This window comes from Patiria miniata, unplaced genomic scaffold (genome assembly GCF_015706575.1).
Source record: "Patiria miniata isolate m_02_andy unplaced genomic scaffold, ASM1570657v1 HiC_scaffold_11, whole genome shotgun sequence".
NCBI classification, from domain to species: Eukaryota; Metazoa; Echinodermata; class Asteroidea; order Valvatida; family Asterinidae; genus Patiria; species Patiria miniata.
The window spans coordinates 1163467-1186600 of record NW_024037049.1 but is presented as its reverse complement, the minus strand read 5'-3'; the positions used below and the strand labels follow the sequence as shown (position 1 = coordinate 1186600).

At 42.8% G+C, this 23134-nt stretch overlaps 1 protein-coding gene across 1 annotated transcript; it reads left to right on the top strand.

Moving 5' to 3' along the window:
- The first annotated feature begins 12497 nt into the window (after positions 1-12497).
- LOC119740972 (zinc finger protein 576-like) lies at positions 12498-12896 on the top strand. Its single transcript, XM_038216506.1, has one exon. The coding sequence runs from the start codon at positions 12498-12500 to the stop codon at positions 12894-12896; it is 399 nt and encodes a 132-aa protein (XP_038072434.1).
- The last annotated feature ends 10238 nt before the right edge of the window (positions 12897-23134 follow it).

Below are 23134 nucleotides of genomic sequence, written 5' to 3'. Positions count from 1 at the left end.
CGCCTTTCCCCCGTTCTCCCTCATACCTCGAGTACTGACCAAAGTGGAACAGGAGGACTGCAAGATCCTCCTCATAGCTCCCTTTTGGCCACGCCAGCCTTGGTTCACCGACCGGTGATTCTTCCGAAGAGGGCAGACATACTGTTCCAGCCCAGCTCGGGTTTTCTTCACCCGGCCCCGGAGGATCTCCACCTGATGTGCTGGGTATTATCAAGCAATCCTTCCGCACGGCGGGCCTTTCTGAACGAGCTGCGGCCATTGCAGCCTGCAGCTGGCGGGAATCTACCAGCAAAATTTATAACAGTAGATTACACCATTTTTACAAATGGTGTAGAGCCAGGTCTCTGCGTCCCTCCGATACTTCTATAGGAGAGATTGCAGACTTCCTAGTAGGCCTCTTTGACAGTGATCTTGCTACAGCCACAGTTAAAAATTATCGTTCGGCTATAGCGGCTATTCATGGAGGCTTCTCTGACGGTTCCTCGGTGTCAGATAATCAGAATCTTAGCCAACTTATCAAGGGGATGTTCGTGTCACGCCCCCCGACACGTAGGCTATTACCATCGTGGGATCTCTTTGCCGTTTTATCAACCTTATCGAGACCCCCATTTGAACCAATGGGCAGCTCAACCTTGTTGCAGCTGTCGGTTAAAGTGTCATTTCTGTTAGCAGTGGCTACGTCTAGACGACGTAGCGAGCTGCATTTGCTTACGGTGGAGACAGGTCATATCCGGTGGGAACCAGGGGGTGTACGCCTGGTTCCTAAAACAGGTTTTCTGACCAAAAATCAGTCGGAATCATTTTCACCTCCTGACATTTTTGTGCCGGACCGGACTCCACCATACTGACCGGCCTCGCGTGATACAATTTCCCGCTGGTTGGTTACAGCCATCAAATCAGCAATAGACTCACCAACAACAGATTCCGTTGGGTCAGTCCATGCACATGAGGTCAGGGCAACTTCTACTTCCTGGGCCTTTTTTAAGGGTGTTTCTATTAAAGATATCACACAGGCAGCGTGTTGGAAAACCCCCAACACCTTCACAGAGTGCTATTTGAAGGATGTCCTCCAGACGGAAGGCAGAGCCGGGAGAGTGGTGCTGAAGGCGGCGAGCCGAGCATCATCGGGTCCACAGGATCCTCTCCTACCCGGGACTTCCCTAGAATATGTGAGTCTCCTCATCCTGACTATTTACATTAATACATTACACTGTATTAAATATAAATGTATAGCTAAACACTCTTGTAGCAAGGTCATTGGTCTTGGACAAGTTACCTCTTTTGTATCAGTTTACCTTGTATATGGGCTTGGTTTGAAGTGTTTTAGAACTTGCTTTAAGAAGTGTCGTGTACTAACAGTACTCTTCTTTGCAGGATTCAACTGTATTATATCATAATACTTTACATGATGAGGCGTCCCCCCTTACAAGGGCTGACATCTCGGTTAACATGTGAGGGTAATTAATATCCTTTACATGTAGATTTATTGGTTTTTCCCCTGTCCGCCTTTGGACGGAACAGTGGGAGCCATCTGGGGTTACATTTCCATGTTTCGTGCCCCTGTGAGTAAGCAATAGCATCTCGCATAGTGACCCACCTCCTTGACGGTGCTAATCTATGCATAAGTAGTATTGCTCTACAGGTAAGTAGAGTGAAGTAGACTCCCCCCCCCCCCACAGAAGTGTGGTTGGGGTCTACGAACGAATACTTACCTGTAGAGCATCCCTCCCCCCTACCCCACTCTTCTCGATGCCTTGGGTACTTTGTTGTATTCCGACTTAGCGCTCGAGAAAAGAGGACGCTCACGAGGCACGCATGCCGCGGGGTATTATGGGTAGGGCGCCAGAGGGCGCTATTGTATATAACTCTTAGCGAAAATACCTGCCGGTAGGGGGAATATGCATAAGTAGTATTGCTCTACAGGTAAGTATTCGTTCGTAGACCCCAACCACACTTCTGTGGGGGGGATTTTGTGAGTGATGACATTTATTCTCACATAATGTTGTTTTACTCATGTTCAACAGTATTTTCAGTGACTGCAGTATATATAAACGGTATTCTGTTAGAGATTGTATCTTCAGTTTGACTATTTTGTGTGTATAACTAAAATCTCTTTGGTCTCTTCTGAATAAAAGAGTTGCACTTCCTGACCCTGAAAATGTATGTTTTGACACCTAGACTGTTATTTGATAAGGGGTAGTAGCTGGCGGCCATCTTTAAAATAAAGTGAACAAACTAAACATTTGACACTGTCATAAATGGTAGAGTTGCATTTCTTGACCCTGAAAATGTAGGTTTGGACGCCACAATTTTAATCCTTAGTGGCTTAGAAGAACAGATATTGGTAGACATAGGTTTTCAATGGCGGCCATCTTTAAAATCCAAGATGGCAGCCGCAATGTATCTGGACAAATTAACCATTCAGCGCTAACCCAAATGGTTCAGTTGCATTTGTTGACCCTGAAAATATATGTTTAGACACTAAGATTTCAATGTCAAGTGGCTTAAGATGCAATACATGTAGTTTTCAATGCTGGCGGCCATCGATAGATGGCAACAATACTGTATCTGGACAAACAAACCATTTGACACTATCCCAAATGGTACAGTTGCATTCCTTGGCCCTGAAAATGTATGTTTAGACACCAAAACTTTAATCCTAATTGGCTTAGAAGATGAGCTATGGGTAAAAATAGGTTTTCAATGCAGCCATCTTTAAAATCCAAGATGGCCGCCATATTCTTATTGGATGAGTTGGTTCGCCCCATTGATCTCATTATACACAGACTGGATAGGACATCGCGCAGTGTTTGTGCACGAATGCGCGGCCGAACAATGGCGGCGCGTTTACTGTCAGACGGGTAAACGCGCACTGTGCTTTCACTTTGTTTACTTTGGAAAATGGATTATCGAGTGAAGCTAACTGAACGATGAAGAGTTACCCTCAATCCCTCCAGACAGCTTTTCCACACTTTCTTGATATACACTTTCTTATTATGCATTTTCGAAATTCAAGAACCCCCCATTTCCTTTTCCTTTTTTTTTTTTAAATCCCTCCTCTACCCAAAAATGATTGTAAGTAAATTGCCAATTTATTTTTGGCACATTGGTCATTAGAGCACACTGAATTACTCCATCAATGAAATGATTATATGCTGAAATGACATCATATTTTTTATCTGAACACTCACACGAGAAATTGTATGGAGATTCATTCAAATGATTGATATTATTTATTAAAAACCCGAACATAAACCAATTAGAATCTAAATGGTAAGAAAAACCTTAATTTTACAAAGTAATCAGTAAAAACTTCTTCTCTTCCCGTCACTAGATTGATCAGGGAATGACATCGTTCACCTATTGTGATATTGTGTGAAAGGAGATGAATCACAAACCAAAATTCTAATTTTGTCAAAGAATAATTCAAGCTATGCACGGTCTTGTTTTATCATCAATGTTTAGCTATACTTCTGAAATAAATATAATTACTTGTAAGTGTAATGGGAATCGTTTTTGTGAGCGAATATGACGGTGAATTAATGGCTATAGCTAATAATCTTATATTAAGGCGCACACGATATAATTTCAAACTGTAAAAGTACTCATTGCTTTTTTCACCATACAAACTGTCCATAATGTGACAGTCATCTTGGGAGCTCACAAAAATACTTGCGTTGAACTCCACAGCTTCTTTCCAAAACCAAAATCAATCAATGTTAACAGTTCCACATCGTAAAAATTGATTAAGTCAAACGCTCAGATGCCTATCACATCGCATGTTCCATTCAGTGGATGATACAGTAGATTCCATCCCTCCGTGAAGTTCTCCATTTTCGTCCATCTCGGATGTTGTCCTGCAGCTGCATGGTGGTTTTTGCTATGGCTTTGCTGAAGTTCTTTGTTTGATATGAAGGTCAATCTGCCGGTTGTGCAGTAATTTAGCATAATCCATCTCCTCGGTTTCTCTTTATAAAGAAAAAGAATAGAAACATTTCGGTAGGCGTTTAAGGCAGACATAATTCAATCAGATTTTGCATATAAAAGTTATAAAAGTTATTCGAATAAACTATTTTAAACAAGTCAACTTTTGTTCATTGCCATTGCCTGGTCAGTCATGCACGTGTAGGCCTATGTCTTTTTAAAGAAAAATGATGTCGACCAGCATGACAGGCCTAGATCGCGTGGAATTTGAACAGAATATCTCGCTATAGCTACCACACAGGCCTCCATCCCCTCAAACTCACACCGACATTAACGATATTATAATTTGCTTTGTCGTTCCCATGTTCATATTCCTCCATGCCATGTTGTACTATAGGCCTTGTTAAAAAAAAAAACTTACTTGCGAATAATTGTCCTATTCTTCAACGCTCCTTACTTCCCGACTCCACCAATCTATGCTGCGCACACCTTGACTATACTCCTCGTCGATTTTGATCAATTTAGATCTCTGTTTCTTTTATTCTTTCAAAAATGACAAAGAAACCGAAGAAAACCCAACATCATTTTTTAATCCTCTGTTGGAAAGTGTACACAACTCGAATGCGAAATTGTGTTCTTTTCCCTTTTCAAAAAACGCGCGCGCGGACGCACGTTCGTACGCGATGTCCTATCCAGTCTGTGTATATGGAGAACAATGGTTCGCCCTATCAAAAATTGAAAGCTAAGGCAATAAGGAGCATGTATGGAAAATTTGGCGCTTTTGTCCGGAATGTCCACATTCATTCCAAAAAGTTGCGTAAGCTGCCTGACTACAACAATTAATACAGTGTACCTTATGGGGAGAACCTGTTCTTTTTTATGTCACATAATCCTCACAGCGGATAAAGTTTAGCATTCTTTAGAATGGAAGGTTCGAGTTCGAGATACAACAACTGACGGACAACGACACAGTTCTGCGTTTGTCTCTCTGATGAACTTTTATTGCTGACAAGAAATTCGATGGACCTAGAGTCTAATGGACGTTCCTTGACAGACTCTACAGATGTTTAACGGACGGTCCTTGACGGACTTAATGGACGGTCCATGACGGACGGTCCATGACGGACGGACCCCTCCTGTACATTAAGAAATAATGCAAAACATGGGTTTAAAATACTACTCTACAGTCATTGTACAATATACCACAACACACGGTTCAAAGGTCATAGTACTGGTAACCAAACACAATGAAACAGTACATCAGCTGGTGCTCACTAAATGGAATGGGACAGGTTACATAACACTATTTGGGGTAGACAGAGATTTGTCCTTGTCCTCAATTCAACGTATTTAAAGAACCAGGAGCAAAACATAATGTCGTAAGTAAGAGCAACACCTACAACTTATTGGGAACATAATCAAATAATACACTGTTTTGGCTTGGAATTGAGTAAACGTGTACACGAAATACTAAGCTATAATATTCAATATCTGGGATTTAATAAGGGAATAATTGTGTGCTTCGGAGGTTTTTATCACTCTGTTTAAGACCACTTAGAGTCTGGGTGCTGATAATTACCCGAGCCGGAGGCGAGGTTAATTATCAGCACCCAGACTCTAAGTGGTCTAAAACAGAGTGATAAATACCGACGGAGCACATATTTATTCCCATTCATAAATACCTTTTCGGTAAGAAAAAATCATATAATTCGTTCAAAACATCCCGATTTTGTTCAACAAATTCACTTTATGCTTTTAGAAACATCCCTCTAATGGAGTGTTCAGCTGGCGAGTAAGATGTAAACAACCCTTTTATGGAGATTGACGCGCGCGTATCATGTTCTGCGCGATGTCGAGCAGAACGCACCTGGTGCGTTGCGTTTTGAATTTAGAACTTTAAAATTCTGACTCCCTGGTAGTGTTGCGCATGCCTACGTGAGGATTGTGAACGTTCAACCAATGAAACGATAAGAGGCACTGGATTTTTAGGAGTCCACATTTTATTGTGACACTGGAAAAGTGTTTAAGACCAGCTAGCCATGTCTTTATCATCCGTTTAAGACCGGCCACGTGACGGGCTCTTGACCAATAGGAATGCGTAAACTGTCTTAGGTATTTATGAATTGTGGATCAAGAACACAATGAATCAAGAGCTAACCTGGATAAAGTTAAAGAACAGCCTGTACATGCAGCTACATGTACATCAACTTCGATACCATTTGTGTAGCTGGAACATATTGTGATGAATCATCAACTATACGTTTTATACATTAACATGAACTGTATAGCGACTTTTCTTTAGTGCCCAGTCACTCATACTGTTAGTGGGCGTGGCTTAAGTCATCTACTAAGCAATACTGCATTTTCATTGGTTGAGGCACCCTGTGTACTTTAGTAATGAGGGGCATTTATTGTATGTGAATGTATATGACCATGTTGGCCTATAAAAGGCACAGTTCGAGAGAAGAAATCTCACTTCTTCGCTTTGTGGGACTAAAGAAATCAAAGAAGTCTCCTGTCTCTGTTTTATTGTCTAATTGTCACTAATTAGGGTGTAAGTCTCTGCCACTTGAGCCACTTGAGCCTCTTGAGCCACTTGAGCCACTGGTCAGCCACCCTGAGCCACCGGTCAGCCACCCAGAGCCACCAATCAACCACCCAAACCACAGGCTAATCCACCCAAAACCACAGGTTAATCCACCCAATCCCTAAATCCCAAACACTAGTTGAGTTAGCGCTTTCCCCTGGTGGAGCAGATTTGGGAGTGCTGTTCGTCACTTGGTGCTGTGGCCTCCAACCGCAGGTGCTTCAACTCCATTGGGACTGGGCCAGAGAGGCAAGGGACCGACTAGGCGACGCACGTTACATTGGTGGCAGCGGTGGGATCCACTGAGAGTGACGGGACAGCTAGCCAAAGGAACCACAGGGTGAGAGTGGTCAGAATCGATCTAACAGAAGCAGTGATTTGGGGATAGCAGAATTCCGCGGTGGACGTGGAGAACCACTAGTCACGGCAACAGTGGATAGCAGAGACAGGATGTTGGAAGAAAGTGTGGGATACTTTGAGACGACACCGGCCAGGGTGACCAGCAGAGCAAGCATTAGGCTACACCCTGCGGTAACACCATCACCTCCTATATTGACACCGGCAAGATCCGCCGAGAGGATGCCAGGTGTTGGCATCAGGGCGCTGGAGCCAGTGACGGCACAAAAGCTCTTCCAACAGACCGGAAGAGTTGGGGAAGTGATGACACCTACGGTCGGCACAGCGGAGTCCTCTCCTCAGGCAAGATTCATGTCAACACCAGTGACATGGGGACCAGGGGTGGTAGAGCAGCCCGTCTACCGGAGTTTGACTGATTGGGGCGGAGTAGAACAAGCAGAGGTTCGACGGCAGAGACCTACTGGAACGAGTGATGTTCTGGTGGAGTCTGGATGGCCTTTGGCCCGGCCAAGGATGCAGGCTCCAGGGGAAATGCCAGGTAGCTTAAACACCCCACAGTTGGCGTATGATGCGAGGTGTAATCTGCAGCAGCAGTTGGGAGAGGCGCCTGGACATCAGACGTGTACAGCACCACAGCGGGTGGTGGAAGAAGTCAGGAGCACAGGGCAGCACCTGAGGAAACCGGTGGATCTGGGAGAGAAAGGATCGGTAGAAAAGAAAACTCTGCTTGAAGAAAAGGGGCAGGATCCACCCAATAGAGCAGCCATTGCAGGAGCAGAAAAAACCAGCAGAGTTCATCGGAAGCCAAATATCGTGCCAGATCGATTCGCCGGGGTGGTGCCATGGAGAGACTACAAATCTCATTTTGAGTCATGTGCAGTTATTAATAGCTGGACGGCAGAGGACAAAGCTTACTTCCTGGCAGCAAGTCTCAAGAGTCGAGCACAGCAAGTGCTGGGAGACAGGGCTACAGGAGAAGTGCTGTCCTTTGCAGAGCTCACAGCAAGACTAGAAAGACTATTATGGGCCTGGTGAGCAAGCCGAAACGTACCTAGCCGAGCTTAGGAGCAGAACAGGGACAGAAAGCGAAAAATTGCAAGCGCTGGGGCAGGGAATACGTCGACTCACGGAGCTGGCCTATCCTGAGCTGCCCCGAGATAGCAGAGAGCGTCTGGCACGAGGGTATCTGGTGGATGCCATACCCAATGCAGAAATTAGAGCGGGAATCTTCAGAGCGCACCCTAAGACGTTGGATGAGGCGATCAGAGCTGCGCTGGAGACCGAGTCTTTTCTGAAAGCGGAGAGACAACGGCAGCGAAACCAGGGTGGTCGCCCAGACAGAAACAATCGAGTCACAAGACAAGTGGAGATTGTCTCAACGGATGAGTTCGAAAGGCAAACACGGGCAATGTCGGAGCAACTGAGGCAAGTGCATCAGCTGTTAGCCGGGCAAACTCAAGCAATGCAGAATGACACACGGCGCCCTGAACAAGCCGACTTCGAACAGAAGCATACAAAACTAGCCTGCTACCACTGTGGAAACACAGGGCACTTTAAGAGAAACTGCCCTGAACTGAAGAACAGATAAATACCCGGTCCGAGTGTTCAACCCAGGTACTACAGTTGTGATGATAAGTGGAGGTAGTGTCTTGGGGACCATCACATCCACGGCTGATAAGGACATTCAGAAAGATGATTGCTCTACGATTAGGATGATGGAAAGAGGGGGAGAAACAGCAGAGAATAAAGCTGGTCAAGAGCTTTCAGAACATCTCACCGATCTGTACCAACAGAGTGTTAAGAACTTACTGGAGAGTCCAGATAGAGACAAGGTGAAGAAGCTACTCATCGAGTATCAAGACGTTTTCTCAAAGGGCACGGGAGACCTGGGGAAAACGGACCTGGTGCATCACGAGATCAGGACAGATGATACGGCCCCCATACGCTAACGTCCCAGACGTCTCCCTACCTGGCAACGGGCCAAGGCGGACGAGCAGGTAAAAGACATGCTACAGAAGGGGATAATTGAGCCATCAAATAGCCCATGGGCATCTCCAGTCGTCTTAATGAAGAAGAAAGATGGATCCACCCGGTTCTGCGTGGACTACCGGTTTCTCAACGAACACAGACTGAAAGATGCATACCCGATACCCAGGGTGGACGACAGCTTAGATTCGCTAGCAGGGACACAATGGTTTTGCACCCTAGATCTGGCCAGTGGATACTGGCAAGTGGAATTAAATGAGGATGCCAAGGCCAAATCAGCTTTCGTTACCAGAGGAGGACTGTACCAGTGGAAGGTCATGCCTTTTGGCCTCTGTATCGCCCCGGCTACATTCGAGAGGCTGATGGAAAGGATTCTCTCCGGGCTTCAGTGGGAAACACTACTACTGTACTTAGATGACATCGTGGTCTTCGCCAAGACGGTGAATGAGGAGATAGAGAGACTTGAGGAAGTCTTCCGGAGGCTGAGACAGGCCAACCTCAAAATAAAGCCGAAGAAATGTAGCCTCTTCAAACAATCGGTAGCCTACCTGGGACATGTGATATCTAGTGAGGGCGTAGCCACGGACCCCGAGAAAGTTAGAGTTGTGGAGGAATGGCCAACACCTCGGTCCACCAAAGATGTAAGGAGTTTCATTGGATTGGCTTCTTACTACCGACGTTTCATTCAAGGGTTTGCCAAGGTTGCCCAACCATTGCACCAACTTATGGAAAAGAACCGGATGTTCCTGTGGACAGAGGACTGCGAGGTTGCTTTCTGCACTCTGAAGACACAGTTGACATCAGCACCCATACTAGTCTACCCCAAAGAAGGAGGAGAGTTTGTACTAGACACGGATGCCAGTAGCACAGCCCTGGGAGCTGTGCTATCCCAAAAACATGATGGTGTGGAGAAAGTCGTTGCATATGCCAGCCGCACTATGTCAAAGCCAAAAAGGAATTACTGCGTCACGAGGCGAGAACTCCTGGCCGTTGTGACATTTGTCAAGCACTTCCGGCATTACCTGTATGGTCGACACTGGCTAGATGGATGGAGATCTTGAGTGAGTACGACTTCACGATCCAACATCGGCCAGGTCGAGTCCACCAGAATGCCGATGCACTCTCCCGCATGCCATGCAAGCAGTCCGGAAGAGGTATGGAGCAGAACGAAAAGGACCAGGTGGAGATGCCTAGAATTAGTTGCCCAGAAGATTCGGCAATCGGCGATCCTTAGAACGAGGGAAGACAGGAGGAGACAGAAGGGAAAAGTCAAGGCCAACAAAATGTACCGACGACAGGGGTGAATGCAGATCGTGGGACCAGAATGATAAGTCTCTCACCAAAATGGACTCTGAAGGAACTGAGGGAGAAACAGTTAGGTGATCCTACGATTGGACCTATTGTCAGAGCTAAGGAGAATGGAGGGGACAGACCAGAGTGGGAATCTCTCTCCACTGAGTCAGCAGCAACCAAAACATATTGGGCCCAGTGGCAACAGCTGAAGATGCAACAGGGAGCCCTATGCCGACGCTTTGAGACAGATGACGGAAGGCAATGTAAGTTGCAAGTAATTTTGCCGTCATGCCTGCGGGAAAGTGTCCTGGATGAACTCCATGATAGTAAAACGGCATGTCACCAAGGAGTGCGCAAGACCCTACACAAGGTCCGACAAAGGTACTACTGGGCAGGAGTATCGGACAATGCACAGTGTGTGCAAGGAGGAAATCACCGGGCAAGAAACCTTGAGCTCCCCTTCAACAATACACGGTTGGCGCACCGATGGAGAGAATCGCTCTGGATGTTATGGGCCCCCTGCCCAGGAGCGACCGAGGCAATGCGTATGTACTAGTTGTGGGAGATCCATTTACGAAGTGGATTGAGGCATACGCACTGCCAGACCAGAAGACATCGACCATAGCAGAAACTCTGGTGGAGCAATTTATTTGCAGATATGGCTGTCCAAAAGAACTCCACAGTGACCAAGGCACGAACTTCCAGTCCGCCGTATTTAAAGAAGTGTGCAGATTGCCGGGGATCGACCAGACGCGAAATTGCCCTTAAAGTCCGACGGGTTCATTGAAAGATTCAACCGAAGCTTGGTGAATCTGGTTGGGCCGTTCGTAAAGCCAGACCAGAAGGATTGGGATGTCCAGTTGGCATACTCGATGATGGCATACCGAAGTACGGCTCAAGAAAGCACCGGAGAGTCACCTTGCACCATGCTTTAATATGGGGCGGGAGATAGCACTACCACTACACGCGCTTACCCCAGTGATTACCACATGTCGACTGACTATGCCAAAATCTCCGACAGAAAATGAGTGAGGCACATCAAAGAGCTCGGAGCAACATGAAAGTAAATCTTCAGAGGCAAAAGCCCAACTATGATCGCCATGTTTTGGGTAGCAAGATACAAGCTGGTTCATTGAAAGATTCAACCGAAGCTTGGTGAATCTGGTTGGGCCGTTCGTAAAGCCAGACCAGAAGGATTGGGATGTCCAGTTGGCATACTCGATGATGGCATACCGAAGTACGGCTCAAGAAAGCACCGGAGAGTCACCTTGCACCATGCTTTAATATGGGGCGGGAGATAGCACTACCACTACACGCGCTTACCCCAGTGATTACCACATGTCGACTGACTATGCCAAAATCTCCGACAGAAAATGAGTGAGGCACATCAAAGAGCTCGGAGCAACATGAAAGTAAATCTTCAGAGGCAAAAGCCCAACTATGATCGCCATGTTTTGGGTAGCAAGATACAAGCTGGAATGTTTGTATGGCTGCACAACACTGCGCGCAAGAAAGGATTGTCTCCCAAGCTGCAGTTCAAATGAATTGGCCCGTATCTGGTCCTGGATAGGTTATCAGACGTGACCTTCCGGATACAGGAGAAACCAAAATCAAAGCTGAAGGTTGTGCATTATGACAAACTGATGATCTACACAGGCCCAGAGAGAAGAAAATGGCGAACCGAGGGGAGAGATAGTGTTCCTGTGGAGCCGGAGACCGAGGATGAGCAGGAATCTCCACCAACTGATGAAGATGGTGTTCACTTGCCGGAAGATAATCCACTTGGGGAGACTACAGACGACGCGGGGGAATACCCCGGCCAGGGGAACAAACCTTACTTCGAGCCCTCGGCTGAACGCACGGAAGAATTCGAGGAAGAACAACACATTTCCACCCAAGAAAACGGCAGTGAAGATATCACAACGGGCCTAATTCAAGACGAGGAGCAAGAACCAGCATCAAATACCCAACTCTCCGTCGGGCGGTACCGAAAACGCCAGCGACGATGTCCCGCTAGATTACAGGATTACGAAGTTTAATCCAAGAAAAAAGAAGGGAAAAAAAAGGAAGTTGACTGGTATCCCGCAACCCCAGTTATTTTTAATAATAGGTTCTGCAGGCACCACGCAACTCAGCGCTCGACTACATACGTGTGTATAACGTACACATACGGGCATATACACAGTACACATGGGGCGACGCACGTGTGTACGTCATTACGTGTTTGAGCCTTGAACCGTCCACAACTACGACCGCACATCGCACTGTATACAGCCACAATAGCCACCACAGCCACCACAGCCACCACAGCCACCGCCGTTTCCACTAAACTACAGTACCACTGTCCACCATGCCTAGGGGCAACCAAGGTGACAAGCCATCGGTCGGCAAGCGGCGTGACGAGAAGCGACCGGGGGATGACGGGGCCAGCAAACGCCCTAGAACGAGCAGTCATCATCACAAGAACAGCTCAACACCAAGCGCCCATCCCCAGAAGCCTGAGGCCAAGATTCCCGTGACACGCCCGCCAGCCACCACCTCCTTCCCTTGCCATGTGGGTGGTTGCGGTAGGAAATTCACCTCTCGAGCCAGCCTGGTCCAACATGAAAAGGAGAGACATAGGGAGGCCTTGCCCTTTGCTTGCAGCATGTGCGGGGAGCGGTTTACCAGGAACTCCAGCTTGCACCGCCATGCCAAGTCCCAGTTGCACTATTTTGGGAAGAATTGCTCCACCTCAGCCAAGCCTTGAGCACCCAATTCTCCGTCCATCATACCACCGGAGCCGGAGATGCAACTCCTCCCTGTCCCATCCCCGCATGGTTCCCCCTCAACCTCCACTGCTACTGGCCACCCCAAGACTGGGGGAAAGTCATTGCAGCTGCTTAGGCAGCTTCACACCGAGATGGTGCCCCAAGTGAGCTCCTCCACGGAAAGTGAAGACCCAGCTGGGGAGATGGCAGATCATATTGAGGTAACGACCATCACCCGGGTATTCCGCCGAGGAGTATTGCACTCCCAGAAAGACGCAAAGCAAGATTTCTACTTCTTAAAGTTCCAAGTTAAAGTTCCAAATAATTACAGAGTTTTAAAGGTTAAAGTTTGAAATGTTCAGTTGTTATAAAAGTTACAGTTAATTTTGAAACTTCAAAAGTTGAGGACCAAGTTATTTCTAAAAGAGTTGGTTTAATATGAACCACTTTATTTTGTTATACATGTACATGTACTAAGAAGACTTTTATAGTGTATTTTAAAAGTGCTGCTCATCTATTTTATATAAAGCCATCTATTTTATATAAAGTCATGTATTTCATATAAAGCCATGTGTTGATAAAAAGGAATAATCATTCGACTTTAGAGTTGTTCTAAGATGATTGTTAAACTAGGTTTGTGTGCACAAATATTGCTGCTAATGAGATTTATTAAACCCACTTTGTCAGCTGCGAAGATTGTAAATTTTATATAAGAATACTGAATGAAGGATGTGGCTCCGATTCAAAATCTTAAGTTTTCAAATGTTTGTTGTGTAGAAACTTAAATCAATTAAGACTTAACAGTTTCAGGGACTGCAAACTCTGGGGGGAGGTCATGTGATGAATCATCAACTATACGTTTTATACATTAACATGAACTGTATAGCGACTTTTCTTTAGTGCCCAGTCACTCATACTAGAACAACAGCATTTAATTGGCCAGCGCTGTTAGTGGGTGTGGCTTAAGTCATCTACTAAGCAATACTGCATTTTCATTGGTTGAGGCACCCTGTGTACTTTAGTAATGAGGGTCATTAATTGTATGTGAATGTATATGACCATGTTCAACCATGTTGGCCTATAAAAGGCACAGTTCGAGAGAATAAATCACACTTCTTCGCTTGATGGGACTAAAGAAGTCAAAGAAGTCTCCTGTCTCTGTTTTATTGTCTAATTGTCACTAATTAGGGTGCAAGTCTCCGCCACTTGAGCCACTTGAGCAACTTGCGCCACTGGTCAGCCACCCTGAGCCACTGGTCAGCCACCCAGAGCCACCAATCAACCACTCAAACCACAGGCTAATCCACCCAAAACCACAGGTTAATCCACCCAATCCCTAAATCCCAAACACTAGTTGAGTTAGCGCTTTCCCCTGGTGGAGCAGATTTGGGAGTGCTGTTCGTCACTTGGTGCTGTGGCCTCCAACCGCAGGTGCTTCAACTCCATTGGGACTGGGCCAGAGAGGCAAGGGACCGACTAGGCGACGCACGTTACAATATATATATTAATATGAAAGAATGAAATAATTCTTGAACAAATGGTTCCATAATATTTTAATGATACACTAATTAAGATACATGTTCAATTCACATCAACTTAAGTTGACTGCCGAACTTATTATTGCAAATTTCTAAGTTCAAGCATGGTTCGAATCAATAAAAGTGCAGCAATTATTCACACAATAATGGCTCAAGCTGCAGATAACTTCGTGCACAGAAATGCAAACAAATGATTGAAACCAAGAACCACCAAATATAAGAATGAACTTCAATCAGCATTACAACTACAGAACACAAATAGCTCTCAACTAGAAACTAAGTCTCAAAATTACAACTCAAAATAACTGAAGACAAGAACTTACCCCTCTATGGCTACGACATTGGCTTGGCTTCAGTGGCCTGCTGGATGTGGGTGCAGACTGGTCTTTTGGCCCTGATGCGGGACCTTATATACACACTGGGTCGGTGATGGACACTTCCATCCATTTGCCGATTGGCTAAATATTAAATTGACAACTCTTTCCCTGTGAAATAATTTGAATATAAACTTTATGATTGGCTAGTTTTTCAGGGAGTCCTGGGTGAATCTGCTGACCAGCAAGATTTCTTCCAGGTCCCAACAACCTCCAAACCCTAATTGATTTGGCTCCAAAGCTAGTGAAAGTGACATTCTTGGTACCAAAAATAGCTAGACAAGGGCATGGGAAGATCTCTCTCAAACAAAGGGTTTGGTTAGACCCAAGAATGAGTCTGGCAGGAGGTCATACCAATTACCAGCCCATTTTGGTGGTGAAAGCTAGGCTTCATGTATCCTTGAGGTTAGGAAACAACATTAAGAAGCCAAATACATGAAACATGAATAACACATGTTTTCATTTCCCGACATTTACCCTGTGCACTCAAGCTGCACATCACCAAGCAGTGACCCACACTGCCCAGTAACACATGCGCAAGAATTAGATGGACCCTATAAGCTCTGCACCCACTAAACATACTGCTATACATGAACATGCAAAGTGAATTCGCTAGTTTTGACATTCACATTGCGCTATTTAGCGCCCTCTGTTGCATTACAGTATAGAAAATGAAACGCATTCTATGACGTCATTTGTTCTTTTTTATTTTCTCTGTTTTCAGTGAAAGTCAGGATGGCAAACTCTGCACTTTTCTGCTTGAACATCAACAAGTATCACAAGTAACAAAAGCTGCAAGTTTGTACAAAGGAGAATCCCATTTAGGGAGTTCAGGGGGTAAGATTTTGTTCAAGTACATGTACATAAAATGAAAAACAACTAGATTTATGGTTGTGGACAAACACAGGGCTGTTTCAGTAATGTTTTTGTGACATATGTCACAGGTAAATTTCAAGTATAAGTTCCATCCAGAAAGGATGTGTAGTTCTATTTATCATAAATGGTGGCATATATAAATATGTGATTACATTCTCAAAGGGCCTTGAATTATGACATCACATGTCACGTGATCACGTCATGATGACATAACATCAATTGTCATCTATAATCATCTATAACAACCTGCCGCTAGAGGGAGCTCTAACATTTTATGACGTCACCGTTTTTCTAAAAAGAGCAACTTAGCCAGTTGAAAGCCAGTTCACATCGTTGAAAGCCAGTTCACATCTTTTACCAATTTTAAATTACAAGGCACTTCCGGTTTCAACCGGAAGGAAGGGTCATGCGATTTCGCATGTGATATCAAAAATGAAGACCCTGGATAATTCTATTGATCCCCGCAAACGTCAAGTTCAGGTCTCTCACGGTTGATTTTCTATTAATTTTCAAATATTACATTTAACATGACGTCACGTGACTCATGATGACATCATCGTGACGTCATTTCAATTTTCATGTATAACACATCCCAGTCTAGTTACGTACCAACTTTCAACCCAATTAGACCTGTAGTTCTGGAGATATAGGCTTTCAAAATATGCATTTTAATATGACGTCACATGCCATGTGATGACGTCATGATGGCGTCACTTCATTTTTCATCTGTAACACACCCCGGTCTAGGTGCATACCAACTTTGAACCCAATCGGACATGCAGTTCTGGAGATATGGGCCTTCAAAATATGTTTATTTTATATGACGTCATATGTCACGTGATGATGTCATCATGACGTCAAGTTAATTGTCATCTAAGACATCCCGGTCTTGGTACATACCAACTTTCAACCCCATCGGTCCTGTAGTTCAGGAGATATAGGCCTTCAAAATATGTTTATTTTATATGACGTCATATGTCACATGATGACGTCATCATGACGCCAAGTTAATTGTCATCTATAAGACATCCCGGTCTTGGTACATAGCAACTTTCAACCCCATCGGACCTGTAGTTCAGGAGATATAGGCCTTCAAAATAAGTTTATTTTACATGACGTCATATGTGTCACGTGATGACGTCATCATGACGTCAAGTGAATTACGTGAATCTATAACACATCCCTGTCTATGGACATACGAACTTCCAACCCACTCAGACCTGTAGTTCTGGAGATATAGCCCAATCTGTCAGATCTAGCTGAATACTGCTAGAAAACGGTCACAACAGAAAAATCGCATATAATGTCACGTCACGTGACTCATGATGACGTCACGATGACGTCAATGTTTGGCACACAACTTCAGGTGCTGGTCTAATTGTGTGCCGAGTTTAAAGGCAATCGGATTGATTTTAGTGCCCAAAGTGCCGGGGACAAAAAAACGTGCACAAATGCTATGGGCAAAATGACTGATAAAAAATAAAAATAAACTAGAGCTATGTCTGTTCGATGAACAGAACATAGGGCTTTTCCTTTTTTTTTTTTTTGGGGGGGGGGGTGTTTTGTCCATATGCAATTAGATACCGTAGTTAGAGGACTAAATTCTTCACATACATGTATAGGACTTCAACATTTACACCTTTTAACATGACGTCACATGTCCCGCAATGACATCATTGTAACAACACCATAAATCCCATGAAAGAAAGTGTAACATTTTGTTATGGGAATAAAATCTTAAAAATTAAAAAATCATAAAAATATCAACCGATAATGTCATGACGACGTCATTTCAAATTTTTCATACTTGTGACATTATCTACCTATCCACAAAGTTTCATGAGGATGGGAACTGCTGTTATATGTGTTTTGGAAATTCGCATTTTTGATAATGTCATCGTGACGTCACAAATTTAAAAAAATGTGTATATATACCTATTACCTAACAAACAAAATACAAAAGGAATTTTGAATTTTTCATGTTACGTTCGTGAGATTCGGCTTAAAGGTCCAAAAATTCAAAAATTCATATCAAATCGCATGATTACGTCATCATGACGTCACCTCATTTTTATCTATAACACATCGCAGTCTACCGACACACCGAGTTTTAACCAAATCGGACTTAACTGTTCTGTAGATATAGGACTTCAAAATATGCACGTTTGTGATGACGCCACGTGTCTTATGATGACGTCATCATAACAATACCTGTCAGTCCACATATTTTTTATTGTAGTCTTGATGTGTACCAAGTTTGACGTTAATCCAATGAAACAAAATTGTATTATTTTGTAAATGCAATAAAATTTTAACAATTATGAACTTCAAAGTTGGTTTGTTGATTGTCCTTGGCAATCCTAAGAAGCCTATTGCATTTGGGGCCGAAAGGTCAAGGGTCAAGGTCACAGTGGCTAAAACAAAAGAAATTTTGTCAGCGCGATAACTTGAGTAATACTTTACATGTGAACTTCAAATTTGTTTGTGGATTGTTCTTGGTAATCCAAAGAAGCCTATTGCATTGGCGGTCGAAAGGTCAAGGGTCAAGGTCACAGTGGCTAAAACAATTAAAATCTTGTATTTATTCTGAGATCATAGGAATTAATTTATATAAAACCTACAGAAAACACTAACGCTGTCAATGAACGTTCCATGTGACCAAGGTACATGTAAGTTGATGTTAAAAGAGTGGTGTTATGTCGTGAGACAGTCACGGTTGCGGGGCATTTGTGTTTGTAAACACACCTGACTTGTTCTTCCGCTTCAATGCGGAAAAGCATTGTTTTTGTTCCGATTTTTTTTTTCTTTTTCCTTATTGGCTTTTTCGCCGAAAAAGCCTTTGTTTTTGTTCTAATTTTTTTCTGGCTTTCTGCATAGTTGCGGAAAAGCATTTCGTTTTTTTTTTTTTTTTTTGGCTTTTCCGCATAGTTGCGGAAAAGCCTTTCTTTTTGTTCTTTTTTTTTTTTGGCTTTTCCGCATAGTTGCGGAAAAGCCTTTGTTTTTGTTCTGATTTTTTTTTAGCTGTGACACAACAGCTCTTGTTTTTGTTTGTGATTGTGACGTCATCAGGTGTCGGGTTACGTCACATTAAAGATGCATTTTTTTCATATGTTTTGTACACGTTTTAAAACACTCCAGTTTGACATCTTCGTAAATCTCATCAACTTAACTTAGACCACCACCCACAGATGGTCCTAGATGAAATTCGTGATCGTGACGTCATCAGGTGTCAGGTTACGTCACATTAAAGATATATATTTTCCCCATAGGGTTTGTACACATTTTAAAATGCTCCATTTTGACACTTTTGTAAATCCGATCGACGTTACACTTACACACTTAGACCACCACCCATAGATGGTCCTAGAAGAAATTGGTGATCATGACGTCATCAGGTGTCAGGTTACGTCACATTAAAGATACACATTTTCCCCATAGGGTTTGTACACGTTTTTAAACTTTGGCACTTTCGTATATTCGATCGACATTATACTTGGTACACACTTAGACCACTACGTCATGTAAAAGATGCATTGTTTCCCTATTCGTTCTGTACACGTTTTTCTTCAAACCATACACTTTTCCACTTCCATATGTCTGATTGACTTTACTGTTCGTCAGAGTATTTCAAATATCCGAAACAGCTTGTGTTTGTCCACAAACACATTTCTAGTTAGCTGTTTCGGTGACACACCGAAACAGCTCTTGTTTTCGTTAAGATTTTTTTGGGCTTTTTCGCAATTTTGCGAAAAAGCCTTTCTTTTTGTTTTTTGTTTTTTTTTTCTTGGCTTTTCCGCAAAGTGCGGAAAAGCCTTTGTTTTTGTTCTCATTTTTTTTCTTTTTTTTGGCTTTTCCGCAAAAAAGCGGAAAAGCCTTTCTTTTTGTTCTCATTTTTTGGCTTTTTCGCAATTCTTGCGAAAAAGCCTTTCTTTTTGTTCTGATTTTTGGCTTTTCCGCAAAATGCGGAAAAGCCTTTGTTTTTGTTCTCATTTTTTTTTTTTTTTTTCCTTCTTCTTTTTGTCGCCAAAACCCCATAGACTTTGTGCACGTTTTTTCTACACGCCACTTTTGGCATTAATCTTTGTCAGACATCATTCAAAGTTTGCATAAGCATAGTCCCTATAGCAAAGATGTGTCCCGAAGATTGACGTCATGGTGACGTCATCGACTAATTTATTATAGATTTTTGAATATTAAATTTTTCCCATAGACTTTGTACACAGAAATTAAAAAAAAATTGTCGCTTTTCAAAGGGCATTTTCGACTCTTTGCCAGTAATTCATTTACACCACTCTTTGTCCAAGCAAAGACCCTAATTCAAACAACATTGTGAAATGATGACGTCATGATAACGTCATCCTGTGTTGATTGATAGGCAATTAAATTGTGACACTTTTAATATTTAAAAATGCATAAGAAATCAACCATACGCGTCCGCAGCATTTTGTTGCCGGCAAGTGGTAGAATAGGTTGAGGTCTTTATTTCATTCAGTGTGCGTGAAATCTCGTGACCCTTGCTTCCGGTCGAAAAAGGCCAAAACCGGAAGTGGCTTATCATTTGAAAGTGGTAATAGATATAAACTTGCTTTTAACGGTGTTAGTCTCTTGGCCAATAGTATTCTTCAAATCATCTACCGATGACGTCATGCAATCTTCGAGCGCCCTCTAGCGACAGGTTGAAAATTAGCAAAAAATGTATTTTGAATAGATGTCTGTGGCGAAGTTTGTCGTAATCGCCTAAATATTGGTGTATATGATGACCTTGACCCACTTAAGACGTGTGCGAAGTTTTAGGCGAATGACGTCATCAGACCGGAAGTTATAATAAAAAGACCCTTTTTCATTTGAAAATTCCTGAAAAATCAACCATGGCAGTTTTTATATTTGTTTTTACTTTAATTGTCGATTGAAGAGTAGGTCTAAAACATTTCAAAGTTTCGAGGCGATAAGCAAACTCGAACATACCCTGCGCACGCTTAAAACTTCACGTTGACAATACCTCTGCTTCAAAACATGCACAGGACAGGACGTCCACAATGTACATGTACATGTACATGTACATGCACGTACGTTGTACATAGGCACATACATCGTATGTCAGTCAGCCTGCAGCGCACGTGTTGCCCAGGTCAAATCCTGTCCACAGTGACCGTTTTAGCCGATTTTCGGCTAACTTTGACAGATTTTATGTTCATGCATGCGCATAGACAGGGACGTATTATAGCACTCTTGGCATTAATCTTTTTCAGATATCATTGAAAGTTGGCATAAGCATAGTCCCTATAGCCAAGACGTGTCCCGAAGAGTGACGTCATGGTGACGTCATCAAGTTATTTATTATGGATTTATGAATAATTAATTTTTCTCATAGACTTTGTACACAGCTTTCTCCACAAGTCTTTCCCTATACAACACTGATATATCTTACTGAGTAGTTCTGAACTTCGGCTGAGAATTACTATGAGAAGGAAAAAGAAATCGTATTTTTTTACGCCTTTCATTTGATTGAAAATATTCCCAAGAGTTAGAATAGCAAGTAATATTTTATAAAAATGTTTCAGTTTAAAGGAAAATCACGCATTTAAAGGTGCAGTTTTTCTGCTGTGGGATTTTTAACCTATTGACTTTGTACACGTTTTCAAGCCACCATTTTCGTATTTTGGCGATCTGGAATCGTCATCAAAGTTACAGCCAAGAAAGACCCTCATACAAAAATTATGCCAAGACTATGACTCACGATGACGTCATCACCTAATTCTTTATTGATTTTTGAAAATTTACGTACATATTGTGAAGTCTTATATCTACAGAAATGTAAGTCCGATTGGGTTGAAACTTGGTATGTGGCTATACCAGGATGTGTTATAGATTAAAAATGAGGTGACGTCATGATGACGTCATCCTGAGATTTTATATAATATTTATTTGTTTGGACTTTTAGCCATATCTCCCGAACGCAACATGCAAAATGCAAAATTCTTTTTTGCATTTGGTCTGTTATGTAATAGCTATTTGCACAAAACTTGAAAAAAAATGTGTGACGTCATCATGACGTCATCAAAATGCGATTTTGCAAAACTCATATAAGGAAAGGTCCAATTGTCATGAAACTTGGTGGGTAGGTAGTTAATCATACTAGTATGCAAAGTTCGAAGTGACGTCACGATGACGTCATCAACAAATTTAAAAATTTTTGTCGATTTTCAAAGTGCGTTTTCGACTCTTTGCCAGTAATTTATTTAGATCACTCTTTGTCCAAGCAAAGACCTTGTGCACACGCACATACATCGTATTGCCGAGGTCAAATCCTGTCCACAGTGACCGTTTTAGCCGATTTTTCGGCTAACTTTGACAGATTTTATGTTCATGCATATTCAGGGAATATTATTGATTAAAAAAAATCATAATGCGGAAAAGCCCTATGTTCTGTTGCAAACAGACATAGATCTCTAGTTGGCTTTTCCGCAAAAAAGCGGAAAAGCCTTTCTTTTTGTTCTCATTTTTGGCTTTTCCGCAAAAAAGCGGAAAAGCCTTTCTTTTTGTTCTCATTTTTGGCTTTTCCGCAAAAATGCGGAAAAGCCTTTCTTTTTGTTCTGATTTTTTTTCTTTCTTCTTCTTCTTCTTCTTTTTTTCCCAAAACCCCATAGACTTTGTACACGTTTATTCTACACGCCACTTTTGCCCTTAAACTTTGTTGCATATCGTTCAAAGTTTGCATAGACATAGTCCATACAGCATAGATGTGTGCGGAGGAGCGACGTCATGATGACGTCATCATGGGTCACGTGACGTCATCATTAATATGCATATTACAAAGTCCTATATCTACAGAACTGTCAGTCCGATTGAGTTGAAACTTGGTATGTAGGTGGATCGGGATGTGTTATAGACGAAAATTGAGGTGACGTCATCATGACGTCATCTTGTGATTTTATATAGATTTTTGAAGTTTTGGACCTTTAAGCCATATCTCACTAACGCAATATGATAAATTCAAAATTCTTTTTGTATTAGGTTCGCTGGGCATTAGATAAATGCACAAAATTTGGAAAAATGTGTGACGTCATAATGACGTCAGCAAAAATGCGATTTTTCGAAAAACATATAAGGGAATGTCCGATCGTCTTGAAACTTGGTGGGTGGGTAGATAATAACACTAGTACACAAATTCTTGAATGACGTCACGATGACGTCATCGGTCGATTTTTAAAGAATTTTTTAATATTGCCAATTTTATTCTGCTTACAAAATTCAACACTTTTATTAATCTGATTTTTTCCAAACTTGGTACAGACTAAAACCACAATAAAACTAGAGGTTTATGTCTGTTCAATGAACAGAACATAGGGCTTTTTCGCATTGTTGATTGATTGTTGTTGATTGTTGATGTTGATTGTTGATTGTTGATGTTGATGTTGATTGTTGATTGTTCATGTTGGTAGTTGACGT